We start from the raw sequence: 18492 nt of genomic DNA on the forward strand, positions 1-18492 counted from the left end.
GCGATTGCAAACGATGCGGTTAAAATAATTTTCGCTTGTACGATATTAGTGAGAATATCGAATATCGTAATTAAACAGCAAGCTAATTAAACCTTTTTGTTATCATTAGATTAATTATTTTGTGATCATTGATTTATTCAGATCAACTGCATTAAATGTATAGATATGAAAATTATAATAACTGACAGAAGATTTGATATTTGCACGCAGAACTGAAATCAGTTATTAAATTATGTAAATAATAATTCGATTAACGTGTCGCTATTCAAACACATCGTATTTTAATGAACTACATACTTGAGCATGGGGTCGGTTCGAAGTTTATCCAACACGGTTGTATACGGAACGCCGAAGACTCTGTCGATGATGTGGATCAGTCCGTTGGTAGCGGCGATATTTCCGGTAATCACGGTTGCATTTACGCCGCCACCCTCGACGGTCACTACCTGGTTTCCGCTTGGCTCCTGAACCACGTTGAAGTACAGCTTCTTCCTGTCCACTGCAGTGGACACCTATAAAAAAATCGGTGAGCTTTGAAGAGGATCTGAAAGACCGCCGTGGCATGCTTGAGTGCACCAAACGAGCCACGTAATGTAAAAAATACATAGATACTTAATCCGTTTCTTCGAATAGAAAGCGCTCACATCTACTCGAGCAACCACTCAATAAACTCCAACCAAGTATCTTTATCACGAAATTGTATCGTTGATTTAAAAATTAAAATGACTTCATCCCTTTTACGACGTCATTATTAAAAAATTACTATTTCTGTTGTTATGTATACTGCGTTTCCGACGATAAACATTAACTACGCATTGCGTGACGTCCCTTGAGAATCAGAGGAGCGCAGTACGAAAAGTTAGCTCTAGACAAATACTTTATAATTAACCAGGAAGCGGTTGGGGCGATTCTATTCGAAGAACACGGTTGAAAGTCAGCCTCGTGCAAACAAGAACTTGTACATATATAACTGCAAGTTACGACGGAAGACGAAGAGAGAAAAGATAAAGGGAGAGAGAAAGAGAAAGAGACAGAGAGAGTTAAAAGTTATGTGCGCTCCCCTCCTTCAAACTTTCTCGCGGAGCAGAAAGAAGAGAATTGGAGGGAACGTTGTTAGAGAGTTAGCAATAAGTCTTCTTCGTTGCGTGCGCATTTACAAGTACTTATACTGTGGCTGTCAAGAGGGTGTACATAGCATAATTCTGAGTTTGTCTTTAATCCTTCATTTATTGATAATGAGACAGATATATTTCTCTAATGATGAAATATGAACTTTTATAATAATTCCATTACAGTGCTAATAATGAGTAAGGATGAAAGTTCTTGTGAATCGCAGATGTTGATAAATGAATACTTGTATGAATTTGAATAATTAATCATTTTCGACTGATATATATTATAAATTCCTTAATTAAGGAGATAGAAATATGTTAAAATATAATTAAATATATTGGACGACTATATATATTAATTTATAGATTGAGGTCGGAGATACATTTGGAAAATTTGTTTCCTCGTCGAAGCTCTGGCATTTAGACAGGGAGTTTAATGAAAGCGGCGAGGAAAAGAGAGGAGGGTAAAAGGAAGAAGGAGGAGGAGTAAGAGAGAGCTTAAGAAGCAGTGATTCCCTTTCCGGTTGATCCTCTCCTCATGAATTTTCCGACTTGCACTCCGTACCATTTCCGGTTACTTTTCTGATCTGAAGTCGGCACCGCATTCGCAGGTAGATGCATCTACCAGCGGCTTCAAAGAACGGATCGAATAAATTCCATGATAATCCACGCCCCCACTCCGGCAAAGAATTTTCCTATAAGCCTCTTTTACCCGTAGGTAACTCGATCCCCCCTGCTATTTATTCCTCCACGATCCACGATGTAACGTGGTCCTTCATTCTTTTCCTTTCAGATGCACGATGTTCTTAGGAACAAGCTTCTTAATTGGCAATTAGGCAAGTGAAAATGACGGGCGCTATTGATCGTCTGAGGTACTTAATTTTTTACTTCAACGATTTACGATAAAAGATTTAAATATAGCTTTAAACAATTTACACCATATTCATCGACATTTATGCTAAATATAAAATACAATGCTTATGTTCAATCATAACAAGCGAACGGCCTGGGTGCTCCTCAAAACGCTCACGTGGCCCGTGGATATGCCAAGTAGAATGAGACTGCAACAAATCAGACGTCCTAACTCGCGTCGTACTGGGCAACAGCCAGCTAGTAGTGCAACATCCCAACAGGTCAGACAGGTTAACTTCTCGTCAAATTACAATATTATTTTCTTTTCTACTCTACGAGGGATGAATTAGTATACACCATAAGCAGCATTTGTAACTTTGAAATGAATAAGGAATCAAGATTCTCGGAATGGTGTCCAATAAATTAATTACTATATAACACACGAATGGAAAATGTGAGGAAAAAGAACTCATTTTATCTCGCGTCGTGTTAGGAACTTATGGTGTTTTTCCTCTCGTAGCTGCTTTATCATCTCATCGGGGGCGTCATAAAGCAGGAAACCGGTGTAAAACATGTACGCGCTATAAATTGGTGTGAGAGCGCTGTTGCTTAATGCAAATCCGTGTATAAAAACTGTGCGCAGCTATTTTATTTCGGTCGACGGCCCTAACCCCAGCAACGATTAAAAGACAAATTCCCGGCGCATTTCTCTTATCTGAGCTTTATTAAATGTTTCACATCGCCTCTTTTAATGTACCAAGTATTTTCTAACTGTTTCGCCCTTCAGACATGCTTACGTGACTTGAATAAAAATTGTCTAAAAGAATGGAATAATAACATATTGTTGCCGAAAATTTAGAATAAATACATTGATGATTTTAAAATATAAACCAAGTACTTTTAATATCGACAAATAGTGTTAAATGAATAATGAGATGGTCACGATCTGCATATCAGTAGCATAACGTGAAATAGTCGGATGGTCTTTGTGTTGCCTGATTTGTACGATCCGTAAGTCTTGGTATCTCTGAATCATCTATTCGCCGATTTTGATCAGTGCACGTAATTACGCGAAATCGCCCATACAGCTAATTACGCTTGAATATCTATGCCTCAATCACCCGATGCGCTGATACAGAACGCTGACTTTAATTACATCCTCGGCTCGTTCATAAACGAACATTCCACCGGCGCGCATAAAGGCCCGATTTTCGTTATCAATCGAACTGGCTAATGTTTGTTCCCGTATCCGAACACGAGACGAATGACACAACAAATATCACGAGTATTTTAATTTATAATATGTCGAATACATCTGCTTTTTTTTTTAATGTACGAAGATTTTTTAATTTTTTTTAATTTAAATGTACGAAGATTTTTCACATGATTTACTAAATATCCTATTGTCCAAGTAATAGAATTACTTATCGACTTATTTCGTTCTTTACGTCTTACGTCACTTTCAATTTTTACTCAATAGATATCGACATCCCGTCAAATTAATATATAAATTACATATTTAATTCTAGATTGGCATGTAACAAAAATACAATATCAATTCGTTGCCAGAGAACCCAACAGACTATCTTAATATTTTTTTACAATAAGTTATTCCGTACATTTAACACTATCGCTAATGATTCGACTTTGATATTAAACATGATACGAAGGAATCAAATTGTATAGGATTAGAAATAGTTATATATTTTAAATGGGATATTAGAATAAATCCCAATAAAGACCCAACATGATTAGTTAAAACACAACGTAAGGGGATATTCCAATTAGATTCGAAGATTAATCGATAAGTTGATAGGAGCGGAGAATAAGGGCAGTGGAAAATGCAAGCCTTGACGGGAACGTGAATTAATTTGCGAACGGATTACGATAAAAGCGCTGGGACAGGCATACTAGTACCGAGTCGCTAATTGCCGGTTATTAAACAACATCAGCCGGTAATGCATGCGATATTTATTAGCAGCGCGCTGCACCAACCGTCCCGAACACGCGGCACGTATTGACTTCGCTGGCTCTCGCCTACGCTACCTACGCGTATATTAATTATTGGAAACAATGAGTAAATCGTTCTAATCGGGAATAACGAGATTGGACCCTGTAGCACTAAAACTTTCACGATTGGATCCGTCGAACGGTATTTTGGCTAACGAGCGGCTTTCAATGTCTTCAAAATCGATTATGAAAATTATATTAAAAATGTATATCAATGTACACGTATATCATTCTTCAACCTTTTTCATATTTATTAAGGATGTATTGGCTATACAGTCAATCCCAAAAGTTTATGCACTTTAGAAACGCATTTTTTAAAAAGAAATCAGACGTCGAAAGGACATTGCTAATAATAAACAACAACAAAAAATTTTCGATTTTTCCGAGATTTTTCCAAGGGGTACCCCTTCAGATTTCGCGAAATTTTCGTTTTTTGCCCATAACTTCCAAACGGATGGACTTACGGGGACATTTATAGGACCGTTTTATAGAGGACGACGAGATCTACAATTTCTGTATAAAAGTTTCTTGCTAGCGTCAATAGTTAACGAGTAATTTGCAAAAAACTGTTTTTTCGTTTTTTGTCAATAACTCGTAAACTATTAATGCTAGCGACAAACTTTTATGCAGAAATTGTAGATCTCGTCTTCCTCTACAAGAAAGGTCCTATACAATTTTCCTGTATGTCCAACGGTTTGAGAGTAATTAAGGAAAAATGAAATTTTTTGCCAAAAGTTTGCCGTTTCGACGCTGGGATGGTCGGATTTTGTCAACATCAATAAAATGCCAAATAATCATACGTAACTCGTTAACTATCGAAATTAGAAGAAAAACAACTTTTATTTGAAGCATTTTTCGCAATTTTGAAAAAAATTTTTCGTCAGCGTCATATCTTCTATACCTTCTATACTTTTTAGCACGTAGCTATTTATTATTAGCATTATTCTTCCGACGTCTGATTTCTTTTTAATTATAGGAAATGCGTTTTTCTAAGGTACATAAACTTTTGGAATTGACTGTATAGCCAATACATCCTTAACTAATGTGAAAAAGAGTAACATGTGATAAGAGATAGACAGTGGAAATTGATTTTGTCTCATATTTTGTCAGCCTAATTTTAAGGTACAAATCAATCTATTCTATATCTGGCTGTGCATGTCGAGTAAGTATCAAAGTACTCGAAAGAATCACAGTACAACGAAATATTTCACTTATAAGCGCTTAGGTAGGAGAATTACGCGCGAATCGTATTTTTCGCGGCATTTTCATCCGTTTATTATACCGAACGAAGGCGTGATTTTTCACCCCGGATTTGCAAAACGCTACCGTCTGCGTTGGCCTATAAATTTTCGCGTGTAAACACATGTATAAACGAACGGGCAAACTGGCGAACGATGCTCGACCGAAAGGAATAAACTCGCTCGTTCAAAGGGCGGCAGGGACAGATGAATTTGCACGGGAATTATTCCTTTATATCTTTCCGGTTGCGATGTTATTTGCTTTTTACCAATAAAAACGATTTCTATCTCCCATTCATTTCATTACCGCGCGTCACATTGCCACGTTCATTCATTTATGTAATACGTCATGTAATTCCAAGACAAATGTTTACTTAAAAAGATTCAAGCAATTGGTTTTCCAAGAGACGCAAATAATTTGTATTAAGAAACTTCATTTATTACTTGTATTATGTAAAACACTGAAATGTTATGTCGTATAATTTGCGATGGCGATCAACAAAAATTTATATAGGTTCATAGAAATTCTTTACTTGTTATTTGATTGAAAGGGTCGAAGAAAGAACGCGAAGTTAATTGTTAGGATATTTAAAAAGAGTACTGCACATTTTAAAACACTTTATACGTCACTGTATAAAGAGATTAACTGAATAGTATACAGCAATGTATCTTGTCAGAAAAAGATTTTACGTTGGGATTAACACTGAGAAATGAAGGCAAATGCGGATAGAGAGAAAGAGATGCAGAGAGACAGTTTACGTACAGTCGGACAGAAACATTGAAAGCTGTATAAAATGTAATTACCGAATAATGTGGCTTCGAGGATTTCTTCGAACGGAAACAGAAAACAGAGAAACATCCAGTTAATCAATTTGTAACTCTGTTTCACACATTTCTGCCAACAGTCAGTTTTAAGCGACGAAAATATCCTCATTTCTGATATTCTGGCAATATCCTCATTTGCATAATGTAAGTGAACCAGTGAAATTATGATGTACTTAAACGTAAGCAATGAAGTAATGATATGATGATTTATACAAATTGTATGATTAATTATTTAGTAAAAATTGCAGAAATTTTCGATTCGCTTCTAATTCTAGAGAGAAGAACTAGAAGGAATTGTTTCGTTTTTATTTCAGTTAACATTATTCCAAATCTCTAAATCGTAACACAACAGAACATTTAAAAGACTTTAATGCTCTATCGTCACGAAGGTCTTTTAAATTTGCTCGAGCTCTTAGCTATAACAAAGCACTGAATACTTTAATGCCCCAAGGACCATTAAGTACCATTGGGAGCTACTGAGCTACTGAAATCTAAACCAAAGGTCATCCTTCCTGATTGCAGTAACCGTAGGAATTATTTAAAACACTTAGCGATACGTTTTTTGTTTGTGTTTAATAAAATGTACTAAGATCGAAAATCAACATTTGAAGCGACTCGAAGCTTTCATTAATATTTCTGAGATTAAATCTACAAATCTTTTCTTAGATTTACAGGAACAGGAGTTCGGAATCTAAAATCGTCATACCTGGTTGACGCTCTTGTTCTTGATGTTGTCGAGGGGTAGCCGTTCCTTGACGTAGTGCAGGTTCAGAATCTCCTTCACGCGTTCCTTGTCCTGTAAAATCTTCTGCACGCCCGGTTCCTCGAGCGCGGCGTTGCTCGGTGCGAACAACGTTACGTCACGCAGATGGCTTATGGTGTTCATGATCTCGTCCCCGTAATCACGGATCATCTCGTAGAATTTGTACACCGGGCCGTCCTTCTTCTCCTAAATCGAGAGAAAAGATTTCTGTTTATCGACGATCAAAACCGGTTTCGTTCACTACGAGGGATGGTTAATCAAAACAGATAAAAGAAATCGATAAAAGTGGAAAAAGAAATGAAAATGTTTGATAAACACGGAGAGTCTTGATGCTTTCGCGCGAAATTTGCGAAGTTTTCTATTTAACTTTCTCCTTTAATTTAATTAATGATTTATGTTTGTTCGAATGGTATCAATGCTGGGAAACATTGAAAGTTTTGTATCAATTTTACTTTAATTAACGTTAAAGAGAGTTATATTTTTGAAGTTAAATAAATAATTCTGCTCGTTAAAACTAATCTCTGAAAGCTATGTAGTAGGTACTTGCTTTTTGCTGTACTTTAAATGCTACGAACTTTATACTGTACTTAATCGCTTACAAAGAGAAACGAGTTTATCCAGCTTCGCATACTTCGCTGTACGACAGTAACAAATAAAATTATTGGCGAGGGACGCAAGGAGAGGCAAGTCGAAAGGCAAAAACAAAGCTTCAAGCTTTCGCGTCGTGGAATAATAGATGCATAATCCCCGTTCCCTCGAAATTTAAAAGAGGGAGAGAACCTTAGCCAAAAGCTTGAGGAAGTAATAAAAACGATTGAAAAATCACAGCCGATGAATTAACCGGAGATACGAGGCTGGCGTTTCGAAGAAATAATTTTCGTCCGGATTTGTCGAGCATCTCCGGTGTCTAAATTAATAAACGGAACGAGGGATGATTCACGTAATCGGAACAGGTCGTATCTCTTCCCTTATTTAAACACGGTGAAACACTGGAAAAGAGCTGATTTAATTCCTCTCTGATATACAAGGTGCGAATTACACAATTGCGAAGGATTGTACTTCCCATTCAATAAAATATAGGTATAATAAAAAATATAGGTAGAAAGAAAAAACTCGACCAATGTCGTAATAAGGTAAAGGACAAAAAAGATTGTATAACTAGAATCCTGTAACGAGTCTGTATTTCTCCCGGCGGAATTATACTTTATTCTGACTGCGAGGTATTATTCTGTCGGCTCTATGACAACTTCTAAATGCTTTTCCGATAATTCTCTGAACAACGTCGCAAATTACTTTTATCTGATGATATCATGAATTGAATTTGAATGTAATATTAGCGAATAAAATAATAAAGTGATTTGTACAGTGAGATTCAATTGAATATATTTCATTTTATTTATTAGTTCAGTAGTATAGAATGTCCTTCCTAAAAATAATCTCAGGTATTAAGCGATTCAAGTTTATTTGTGAACCACTTTTGTATTTTTATTATTCATTGAAAGCGCAGACGATCGAATTGACATAAAATATCCAGGAGATCCAAGGACATTCGGTTACCCTCTTTTTGCTTTATGTATCCCGTTTCACTTTAAATCATTACGCGGGGACGATACTCTGCAAGAGGGTCGGACTCGATCGCGTTCTCTCCGGAACACCGATTTTTCCCGCTTTCAACGGAGAAAGAGTTACGACCTGTCGCATAAATCAGCCGAGGCCACGCGATTCAGGAAGGCAGCGTTTACGCGTCTTTCAGCGTCGCGATCAAACGACGCCGCGCAACGTCGTGTTGCGAGGTTGCGCGTCCTGTGTGCGTGCCGTCGCAACGTTAATTTTCCGCAGGATAGCCCGTTCGTCGAGGATCAAACGTCCGTTAATTGATCGTCAATTCGAGAAGTTACGGGTACGGAAACGAACACGACGAGCGCTGCTTCGTTTACCGCGACGCGACACGACGTCCCGACATGATTTTGACATAGCGAGACTCGTTTATCTTCTCTGTCCGTGCATAATTGTTCGTTCTCGAGGAACGGGCATCACTATGCTAATTAACTCGTCTTTAATTACTTTTCGCAATTCCGTTTGAAACGATTCCTCCGAGTTCATTTCCTTCCTCGTTTCTCGGTATCCATCGATTAAGTCGGATCAATGCGTGAGGAAGTTGAGGAAAGACAGTAGCAAAAATTCCCAATGTTAATAGTGAAAGATAAAAAAAATTCCCTTTCCTGTTTATGAGATATGATATATAGAATTTCATCTCACTTCCACAGATAATCATAATATCATGATAATATTACAGTCATAAGCAAATACTGTAATTTACATTTTTTATACTATTGTATCAACGCCTAATTAAATATTTTAATTGTCGTTTTTAGTAAGTACATTAAATACAACTCTTCCTCAACTTCTTTCTTAATTGAGAGGACCCATGTAGACTTAGTATCATATTTTTTCCTCCTTCAGTTATTATGTCTTTCACGGAATTTCATAGGATGGCTAACGGGGTACAGCGAAAGGAATTAAACGGAACACCCACATCCCAATGGGCAAACAATATTGACGCAGGATCCAGGGGATAACAAAACTGAATTGGCCAGTTCATCGGCTGGGCTGGATATCGTCGAATCAACATCGATGCATAACATGATTTGAATAATAATACGATTCTACGTCTAGGTTTCGTGAGGGAAATAAAAGAAAATGGATGTGAACCTGTTGCAAACAAGCTCGTCTCGGAACGTAAGGGTGAGAAATCAGAATAAAGAAAACGAAGAAGTTGACTTATTTGAAATGAAAAACTTTACCAATCATTGGAAGGACTCTCGTTACGTCGGTATTAATATTAGCTTTCTTCCATTAATCAAGCCAAAAAGATATAAATGCAGCGGAACGAGTTGTTATTGTATATCGCGTATTAAAGCGAACAAAAAGACTTCGTTCCCTGGTTTAAATTACTTTACAGGATTGCTCGAAACAGAAATGAATGATTTTAATTAACAGATATGAAGACTGGAAAACGTTTGTTCTCGATATCTTGAAGGAAATTTTCGTGTTCACAACGGCGTAGCTACTTAAATTAAATGAAGTTTCCTCGTACTTCTTATTGTTGATAATTTATATTTAACCAAGGCAATAATTGTTCAGTACCATATCAATCTCATATTTTTAGTTATTTACTGCACTGAATACGTTCCAAAGAAATGTCTCTTTGGCTTGTATTTATTTCATGAAATCATCCAACCGAACGGAACGAGAAATCCTATCTTACGTTTTATCGTAGTCACTTTGATTTTAGTTATTCTATGAAATCTAAAAGTCAAAGTTCCAGTAAGTACAGTCGGTCTTCAGAAAATTATCAATCGTTTTACGCATATACTATTTAATTATAAAATCGAATCTATGTTACAAGAGTTGATAGAATATCTTGAACGAAATCTACGACTGAAACTGTTCGACGCTCTCGAGCATAAACCGTCGAACGTTTTGGATCATCATGTTTTGACGATCAGAATTGCAGCTAGCTGGGAACACCGCCGCGCGTGCATGTACATCAAACAGCAATACTGAAGGAACGACTCCCAAAACGCGGGCACGTTATACACTTGGAAGCGTCGAACAATTTCAGTCGCAGCAAGTACGACTGGGGAACCGCCGCCAGAGCCTCGAAATCTGGAACTAACAGTTCCTTCAACGGCGTAACAAAAATTATGCGTGCGTACTAGGGCTCGAGTTCTGCCGACTGTCCTTACTCCTCCTCGCTACCTTAGCCACGTTTTTCTAGAGGAAAAAAAAAATATCAAACAACTAATGCGACGAGCATAGACGAACCGGGCCTGGATCTAGAATCGGCCAGCTCGACATGTTGCAAACTCATCGCAATTCGAGTTTCATATTTAAATACAAATACAATAAGAGTTTATCTTTCAATCGAGTGTCGTGTGTATACGGTAGTCGCTGATGAGTTCATTTAATAAGTACTTACGATGCCCTATACGACATGCAGAGTCCAATAGAGACATGCAAAGCACCACAGAATAACATCATTGAGTCAATATAAGAGTAATAAACACATGTACACAATTGATAGAAAATTCGAATCGGCATATTATACGGTTTCTTTTGTTTCTTTTTCTATTTCTCTCGTTTCATCGAGGATAAGAATGCTCTTTATGCCTGGATATATTAAGCTGAGGAAAACTGATCTTTTCGACTCTCTCTCGAATTAGGGATTACTGATCATCTACCTTATTATCTTTCTTTCGAGGAATATATCTCTGACGTCTCCTTCGCCTAGGATAGAAACGAATTAATCTAATACCTTAGACAATACTTAATTTCCACGTAATTTAGCAGTAAAAAAATCGATAATACTTCAAGTAATTGTTTTTAACCCTGATGAAGTTAAAATTCTGTTCAACCCAATTATTCTTCTGTTAATATGAAGGATCATAAGATTTCATTGTAAAATTCAACCAGTACTATTTGTCTTCTATATAATGTTAAAAAATAAACACAATTCTGACCACCATTCCTCATTTTATTAAGTCGTAAACAGTCAAAGATACGTATATTTATCGGAAGGAGTATATTTAGCAGAAGGAGAATTCTCGATTGGAAACCCACGCAGTTGATAGAGAAACCCAGACGAGAAAAATCGCTTTTGGCTCATCCCTCTATCTCAATTCGTTCCGGAAATATGAACATTTAAAGTTCTGCCGTTTTAGGGTTGCGCGGAATTCTCGGGAATCCCGTCCCACTTCTGTTTTTAGGATCAAAGTGTCACTTTCCTGAAAACACCGTCTGGCTGTCTGGCCGGGGTGGGTAGAATAACTGGGTCAAGGTGCAAGCGAGAGATCCGTACATTGCGATAAAGACAACAATAACGGCGCCGAAAAGATTGCAGTTTACACGACGAATATCCGGAATCAGAAATCGGATCGGGATAAACCAAATGGCATTTCAATTATGATCATTCATTGCAACGTTACAGATAACTGAATTTGTACATTTTTATTAAACGAGTCTTTATACGAGTGAATATTCTGGTTTCAATTTTTCTTGTATTAGAAGTTATCCGATTTAATGTGTCGTTTAAAAGGTAGTAATCGTTCGTCTGGTTTCGTGTCTCGGAACGATATTCGCGAACGCGACTGCCATACAAGAGAGCACGAAGATGGGAGAGAAAAGGGATACTAGCTATGTAAAAAGAAATAAAAGAAAAGGCAGTCCGCTCGAACGAGGAGGGTTACACCGTGTATGTAATTGCCATCCCTGGTTCTTTTGTCCAGGTCGACTGCACGAGAACACCGTACGTTAATATCGGTGTAATGGAGATCGGACACGTGGCTGATCGTAATTTAATATCGGCATGCAATTAAACGGTTGGCTGCCGGCAATCGTGCTCCCCCGATGAAAATCGTTATCGCGATAATAACCAGCGCGATTAAATAGATTACGCTCCGGTGTGCCTAGTCGTGACAACGACACCGGCTAATATCGGCCGTGCCTCGAAAATTACAAAAACCGGACGGAAATTCTCTTTCCCTTTCTTTTTTCGACCCTCTCTCGCACGTTGATGCCACTGCGGTGGTTCGAATTACGCGCGACGCGCACGCTTATCGAACGACGATTACTCACGGCCGAGGGACACACGCGCGGCTCTACGTCGCGTCCTACAGGGCGCGTACGTTCCCCGCAAGAGATATGCCGATCCCGTAAATTAACCAGGCCGTGAACGAAGATACGTGTAGTGGTCAGAGTAAAAAATTTGGAAAAACAAGAAAAAGAAACTGTAAAAATCTTATGACTAACTAGCCTTACACTTTTAACTGAATCTCAACAGAATGATCATAGTTAATCGAATAATCGGGTTGCAAAATATTCGTTCAGACGTCTTCTCTGTCCGCAATTTTCTATCACATTTTTAAAGTTTTTACTGTTGCGGTCGGAGGTGCGGCCACCCCGACGAAAAAGTCCTGTAAACAGTTTTACACCATATAAAAGAATATGAACACCTCGAAGATCACATCGTTGCGTGTGGGAGAACGAGATCGACCGACGCGATCAATCTTGCCGATGTCGTGGCTCTCTCAAGAAATTTTTACCTCGTGTTATGCATACGTGTATACATACACGTATTTATATAATATGTATGTAGCAAGAAACGCATCGATAACTCGGCTCGGACGTATAATATCCGGTGCGGATTTAAAGCGAGCAACCGTGGCCGGAAGCGAATCTCAGAAGCGAACCGGTTTCACGGAATACGTTCTGACTCGATGAAATCGCGCTTCTTTCGACCACCACATCACCTACTCGACTTTCTGTATATTCTAACGTATTCCCCGGGACTGGAGATTATTGAGTTCTTTAAATGAAATAATTCATATAAAAGCATCATTTTGTTGAAGAAAAAATACCACGTCGATCGAACGAGTGTCTTTTCAATAAGGTGTCATTATTTCTAAATAGGTACTCGTTCATTGCAGACGTTGACTGATAAACGCGACGATTGTGATCTTGAGGGGACAAAGCAATTCGAAGAGTCTCTTTCTTTGGGAAACAAGAGTAATTAAACGTAGTTCATATAACATAGTCTTACGTAGTCTATATTTAGCGATAGATTAGGCGTGATGAGATGATTCAATAAAAAGATATGAATGGCAACAGCGTTCATGATAATAAATCGAATGCACTGATTCATGAGTCTCATGAGACATATCAGTATGGCTATGACCGTTCTGTGAATGTCACGAGGGCTTATGCTTCTCTATTTTAATGACTGTGTCGACGGAAAATATTATCCGCGGATTCATCAACTAGTTAGAAAAAAATTTGAAAAAAAAAAAGAGATGAATACACACACATCGGTGTATCGGTGCTCTCGTCTTTCGGCAACATGCGACATTCAAAGGGAGCTAACAGTCAGAGGCTAGCAGTGCAAACGTGCAGTGCGTAATTCTCGCTAGACACTGGCGATTTACAAGGAAGATTTCATTCGCTTCGATTACATTCTGAAAGCCGATAACATCAGAAAGTCTTTCGTTCTTCCTTTTCAAGCTAACAGGTTCAAAGCTACCGTTTGATATATTTATTAAGTAAACACTACAAGTTTATTCTCAATACATAGAACTCTGCAAAAATTTAATAAGGAAAAAATACGAAAGATCTAAGGAAGTATTACTGTTGTTTATGCAGAAGAGAAACAAATTTACTCTTTCTTAAAGTAAGTACTTGTTTTTTGCAAGACTCTTGTTTATTACAAGAATATATGTATCATTTGAGACATCAGATATCGCTACCAAAGTTTGTAGGCAAACAGTACTTTATACAAGTGTAAAAATAATACAGTTTTATATTAAACTACCATTTTCTAAGCAAAAATTACTAAAATATTAAGTACGTCTTTCTCGTAGTACAAGATATACGTACAAAATATTAGAGTAGCAAAATGAGAGGAGGAAAGTCTCTTTCAGCGAAGCAAATTAATACTCATTTACTTTTCTTTGTCGCTAAGTTATGCCTTTATTTGATTCAAATCTTCCTTGCAAGAAACGACGGTGCATTCCTCAGGCAATAGCTAAGAATTCATTCGAGCGCTGTTTTCAAATTACCAACAAGGTAATAATGTTGAACGAAATTGGCCAATCATCAACATTCCCATCATCGCTATCTAATATACTCTTTCTAAACTAGAATCATGAAGCAGTGTTTTTAGAAATCCAATCTTATTTTCATTTTTCAAACAATTAATTGAAAATGTTTTACATAAGAAATTCATTAAAAGGTCTCAGTTTTCAAGTGACTACTATATGGATTTACGGTAGTAGTTTTATCAATACGACAGTAATTCTGTTCCAGTGTTTAGTAAATTATGAAACGCTCTCGTGAGTCGCTACTATGAGATTTTTCGTCAACGTATATTCTCTTTCCTACGATTTAAAAATCCTCGTAACAATATATTCTTGGTGCCTGAAAGAGAAGAATCTATTAGGACTCAGAGCGGATTAAGTCGCAGTTCATTAAGCTTCGTTGTGTCCTTTTATGATGCGTACATTCGTAAAATTCTCAACGTTCGTATTAAAAGATTCATATTAGGAAGATTCACAATGTAATCTTTAATGTTCCATTCATTTAAAGAGGCTCATTGTCAGTCTCTTTCAAAAAACATTTTCACTACGTCTAGTCACTGAACATTTATTGAATGAACAAATTACAATTAGTATTCTCCCCTCTTTGATTGAACGTTCAGATTTATCTGTATAGTATTTTGGCCGTACTCTGTTTCCTCCTACTCTAGCCGAAACAAACATCTCAATCAACGTAATGAAATATATCTGATAAACGTTGTTTCACCGTTAAATTCTACTGACGAATTGTTCTTATTCGCGATTAACGTTTTGAGCGAGATTCATTCTCTGTGAATGAGGAAAGCGAAAGAAGATGTGAAACGTATATACACACAAAGAGAGAGAGAGAGAGAGAGAGAGAGAGGTAGTATGAGGTCCGGCACGATTACCAAAGGAACTTTTTTTCGGTGTATCGAGAAAGCGGCTAACGGCCGCAGAATGAACGGCTGCATCGAAATGAGATTTTTTCCCCGAGGCTTTTAAGCCACCCTTTTTCGCGGCAAGCAATAAAGCCCCGCTGCTTCGTCACGTTGAAAACGCTTCTCTCTGTCTTCCCCTGCGAACGATTTTCTCTCGGTCTGCTCCGTTTCTTCCCCTTTCGATCCACACACGCCCCCGCGTGTATGTACGTATGTGTGTACGTGTACTCCGAACTCTCTACCCTACACTACGTATACCGAACTCTTTTGTTTAGCTCCGCTTCATTTAATACACCGCCTGTCGTACATCTACCGAATGCTTCTCTTTTTAACATTGCTTCACCTTTGACGTTTGGCAAAGCTCGAACCGTGCCTGCGCGTTGTTCAAACGTTCGAGGTCGTTTATTCGATTCGATAGAAAGTCCATATATACAGCCGTGTGGATATTGGAACCTATGGCTATTGTTTATAGATCGTTTATTGCTTCTTTTTATACTGACCCCGGATTTTTAGGCTTTCTCATGCAAATTGAAATGAAAGCTAGATTTTATTGCGAACGCCCGTTAGTGGAATTAATTGGAGATTAGATTTGCATTAACTTTTTACATTCCAAGTATCTACATATATCTTCGATATATCTGCCCTAGCAGTGACAAAAAGGGTTCAACTTTCATATTTTTCACTATATATTTTATTAAATATCATTATTATTCGATGCCTTGCATAACTGTTGAATTACGTAAGCTTACATTATCTCCCTTTAACTACAGAATAAAAATTGAAGTCCAATAATGAATATCTATTTATGTTGAAGTAAATTACGGTTTCGCGAAACACGGGCTGAACGTTCAATCGATTTCCTTTTCCTCGATGTTTTTCTTTCGTCGCTCAATAAAAGTTGTTAGCTGAAACGGAAGCCGAAGCAGACAACACCACAGAGGTCCCTCCAATTGTTAATTGTAAAGGAAGGCCACGTACAAACAACGAAATATTTACGCGGACAGCGAAATTCAGTACAGGGTGAACACGACCAGGTTGTTTTATCGGACTATTCGCAGCCAGAATTAATTTCCATTGCTGGCGGACAACTTTTAAACGAACTTCGTTTCGTAGTTGCGACCTTCCCCGTTGGCCGATACGCGAACTGAATTAACAGTAGACAGTGGATTTTTGTGTAAAATACAATATTCATATCGTCAATTTACAAAATGTGATTTAAACTTACTTCACTTGTACATTGTCACATACACAGAACCTTCGGCATTCTTTATATTTTGTACACATTCGATTTTCGTACGAATGCACAAAATTCGCAGTTTATATAATTATATTAATTATTAAATATTACCATCGGTTTTGTTAAAACAGTGAAATGCACATAAAAATGTGTTACAATTCCATTTAATGTTACCGTGAATTTCACTTGGCTCATTATAGATGTACATAATTGAAAGCTTTTTAATTATGCGGAACATAATTTATGAGGAAGTATAAATATTCAATAATTTATTAGCATTATTTGTTACAGTAACAGATCCTCGACGTAATGAAAATGAATATTGAAAATTGTAATTTTATTTAATCTGCAATTCATTCAGCAGATAGGAACATTTATACATTATTTCACTTATAGTTACTCTGAAATAAATCAGTACAATATAATAAATCATGAAATGATATTATACTTGCAAATTGTCATGGTTAATTTTTACCTATACAATACGACTGCAAATAATCATAATTTCAAAGATATTACTATGTTAGATAAATACTATGTGTATTTGTGTAACATATAAACGTTAACACATATTGAAATATTTTACTAGCGAAGACGACGGTATCTAGTCGCGGTCTTCCGTCTTTTCTGAGCGTGAATCACGACCGCATAAGATTTTTGAGAAAAGAAATACGGCCAGCGTTTACACCTGATGAAGTACGGTTCTCCTCGAAGGAGATCGAAATTTACGAGTCTTGTTTGTGCAGCGTTGTCTCCGCACCATAGGAGCGTCCGCGGCGAGATGTTTCTCTTCCTTACTCCTCCCGCATTTTTTTTATCTCGCGGCTCGAACCGTGAACGCGTAACATTTCATTTCCAGGCGTGTTTATCGTCGAATTCGCGCGGGCGAAAAGCCCACCCTTTTGTCAAACAAGATAAATTCGAAGCTTTACTGCAGCTTAAAATATTGCATTCGTTCGACAAACAATCAGAATATCAGTCGAACGATTATGTTAAATGCTGAGCCTATTTTATTTTTTAATTTGGTGAAATATAAATGTTGCATTTGTGTTGAATGAAATTCATATAAAAATTATTTTCGATTAATTTCAACGTTTGGATACAATTTATTGAACGTCAATCAATATCAATTCTGCTCGTTTCCACTCTAACGCAAGACATCTTCTCACGTTTTTCATTTTTAATTCATTATTTCTTTTATTCATATTAACGTATAGACGTGTATGTCTACGTTTTACATTCGCCTGACCAGACAGTTTTATCTCACGTCAAAAATATTACTCTTTATTATATCAATATGTGTCAGCGAAGACAGTCAACAGTTATATACGATCCGCGCGTTAGTTTTTCCATCCGATATCGCGGACGCGAACGGAAAATGGGAATTTATCGACGATAGGATCACATGCATCCGAGACTGTAGGTTATCGAAGGATGTTTCACTTCCGTCGTATTGGACCGCTCGATATTGTTCTCACATACGACGCACTTGAATTGCGTAATAAGGATTTCTTTATATATTTTATACGGAAATTTTATGAATTCGTTCATCGTTTTATTGTTCCTCTTCCCATTCGATATTGTTATGATGATATAAAACTGAAAATTGAAGTAATTCTTCACTGAGAACGTCAGGCTTCATTTATAAATCTGATCTATTTCATATTCAGTTTATTCTTATAAAAAATAAGTCTCCAAGCCTAACATTTCATATTCCTTTTTAATTCCTTCGCTAAGATTCGCTGAACTACTGTTTTAAAAATTGCAAGACACAAATAACATAGAATTATCCTTATTCCATTCATTACGTATAAATCTGAACTTGGTGTTTCTCTAGTTCGCCAAAAACATCAATCGTGTGCATGTATTGTATGGAACGTAGTACATGCGTGTGCATGAGCACGGGG

General features: G+C 37.2%; 1 protein-coding gene across 7 annotated transcripts in view; it reads right to left on the reverse strand.

The window, feature by feature from the left end:
- The window catches only part of Fas1 (fasciclin 1 Fas1 domain-containing), a 150246-nt gene that overhangs the window by 6165 nt on the left and 125589 nt on the right, over positions 1–18492 (reverse strand). For 3 of the 7 annotated variants that reach the window (XM_018021924.2, XM_018021922.2, XM_018021927.2), the window contains 4 exons: positions 10783–10788; positions 6744–6986; positions 6017–6040; positions 298–512 (listed from right to left, as the gene is read on the reverse strand). In XM_018021924.2, the coding sequence (XP_017877413.1) occupies positions 298–512; positions 6017–6040; positions 6744–6986; positions 10783–10788 (488 nt within the window). The remainder of the gene's footprint in view (positions 1–297; positions 513–6016; positions 6041–6743; positions 6987–10782; positions 10789–18492) is intronic. The other 4 variants (XM_018021925.2, XM_018021923.2, XM_018021926.2 and 1 more) reach the window with 2 other exon arrangements.

The sequence above is a fragment of the Ceratina calcarata genome, unplaced genomic scaffold (assembly GCF_001652005.2).
Source record: "Ceratina calcarata isolate Rehan_Ccalc_2016 unplaced genomic scaffold, ASM165200v1 scaffold267.2, whole genome shotgun sequence".
In the NCBI taxonomy this organism is placed as follows: Eukaryota; Metazoa; Arthropoda; class Insecta; order Hymenoptera; family Apidae; genus Ceratina; species Ceratina calcarata.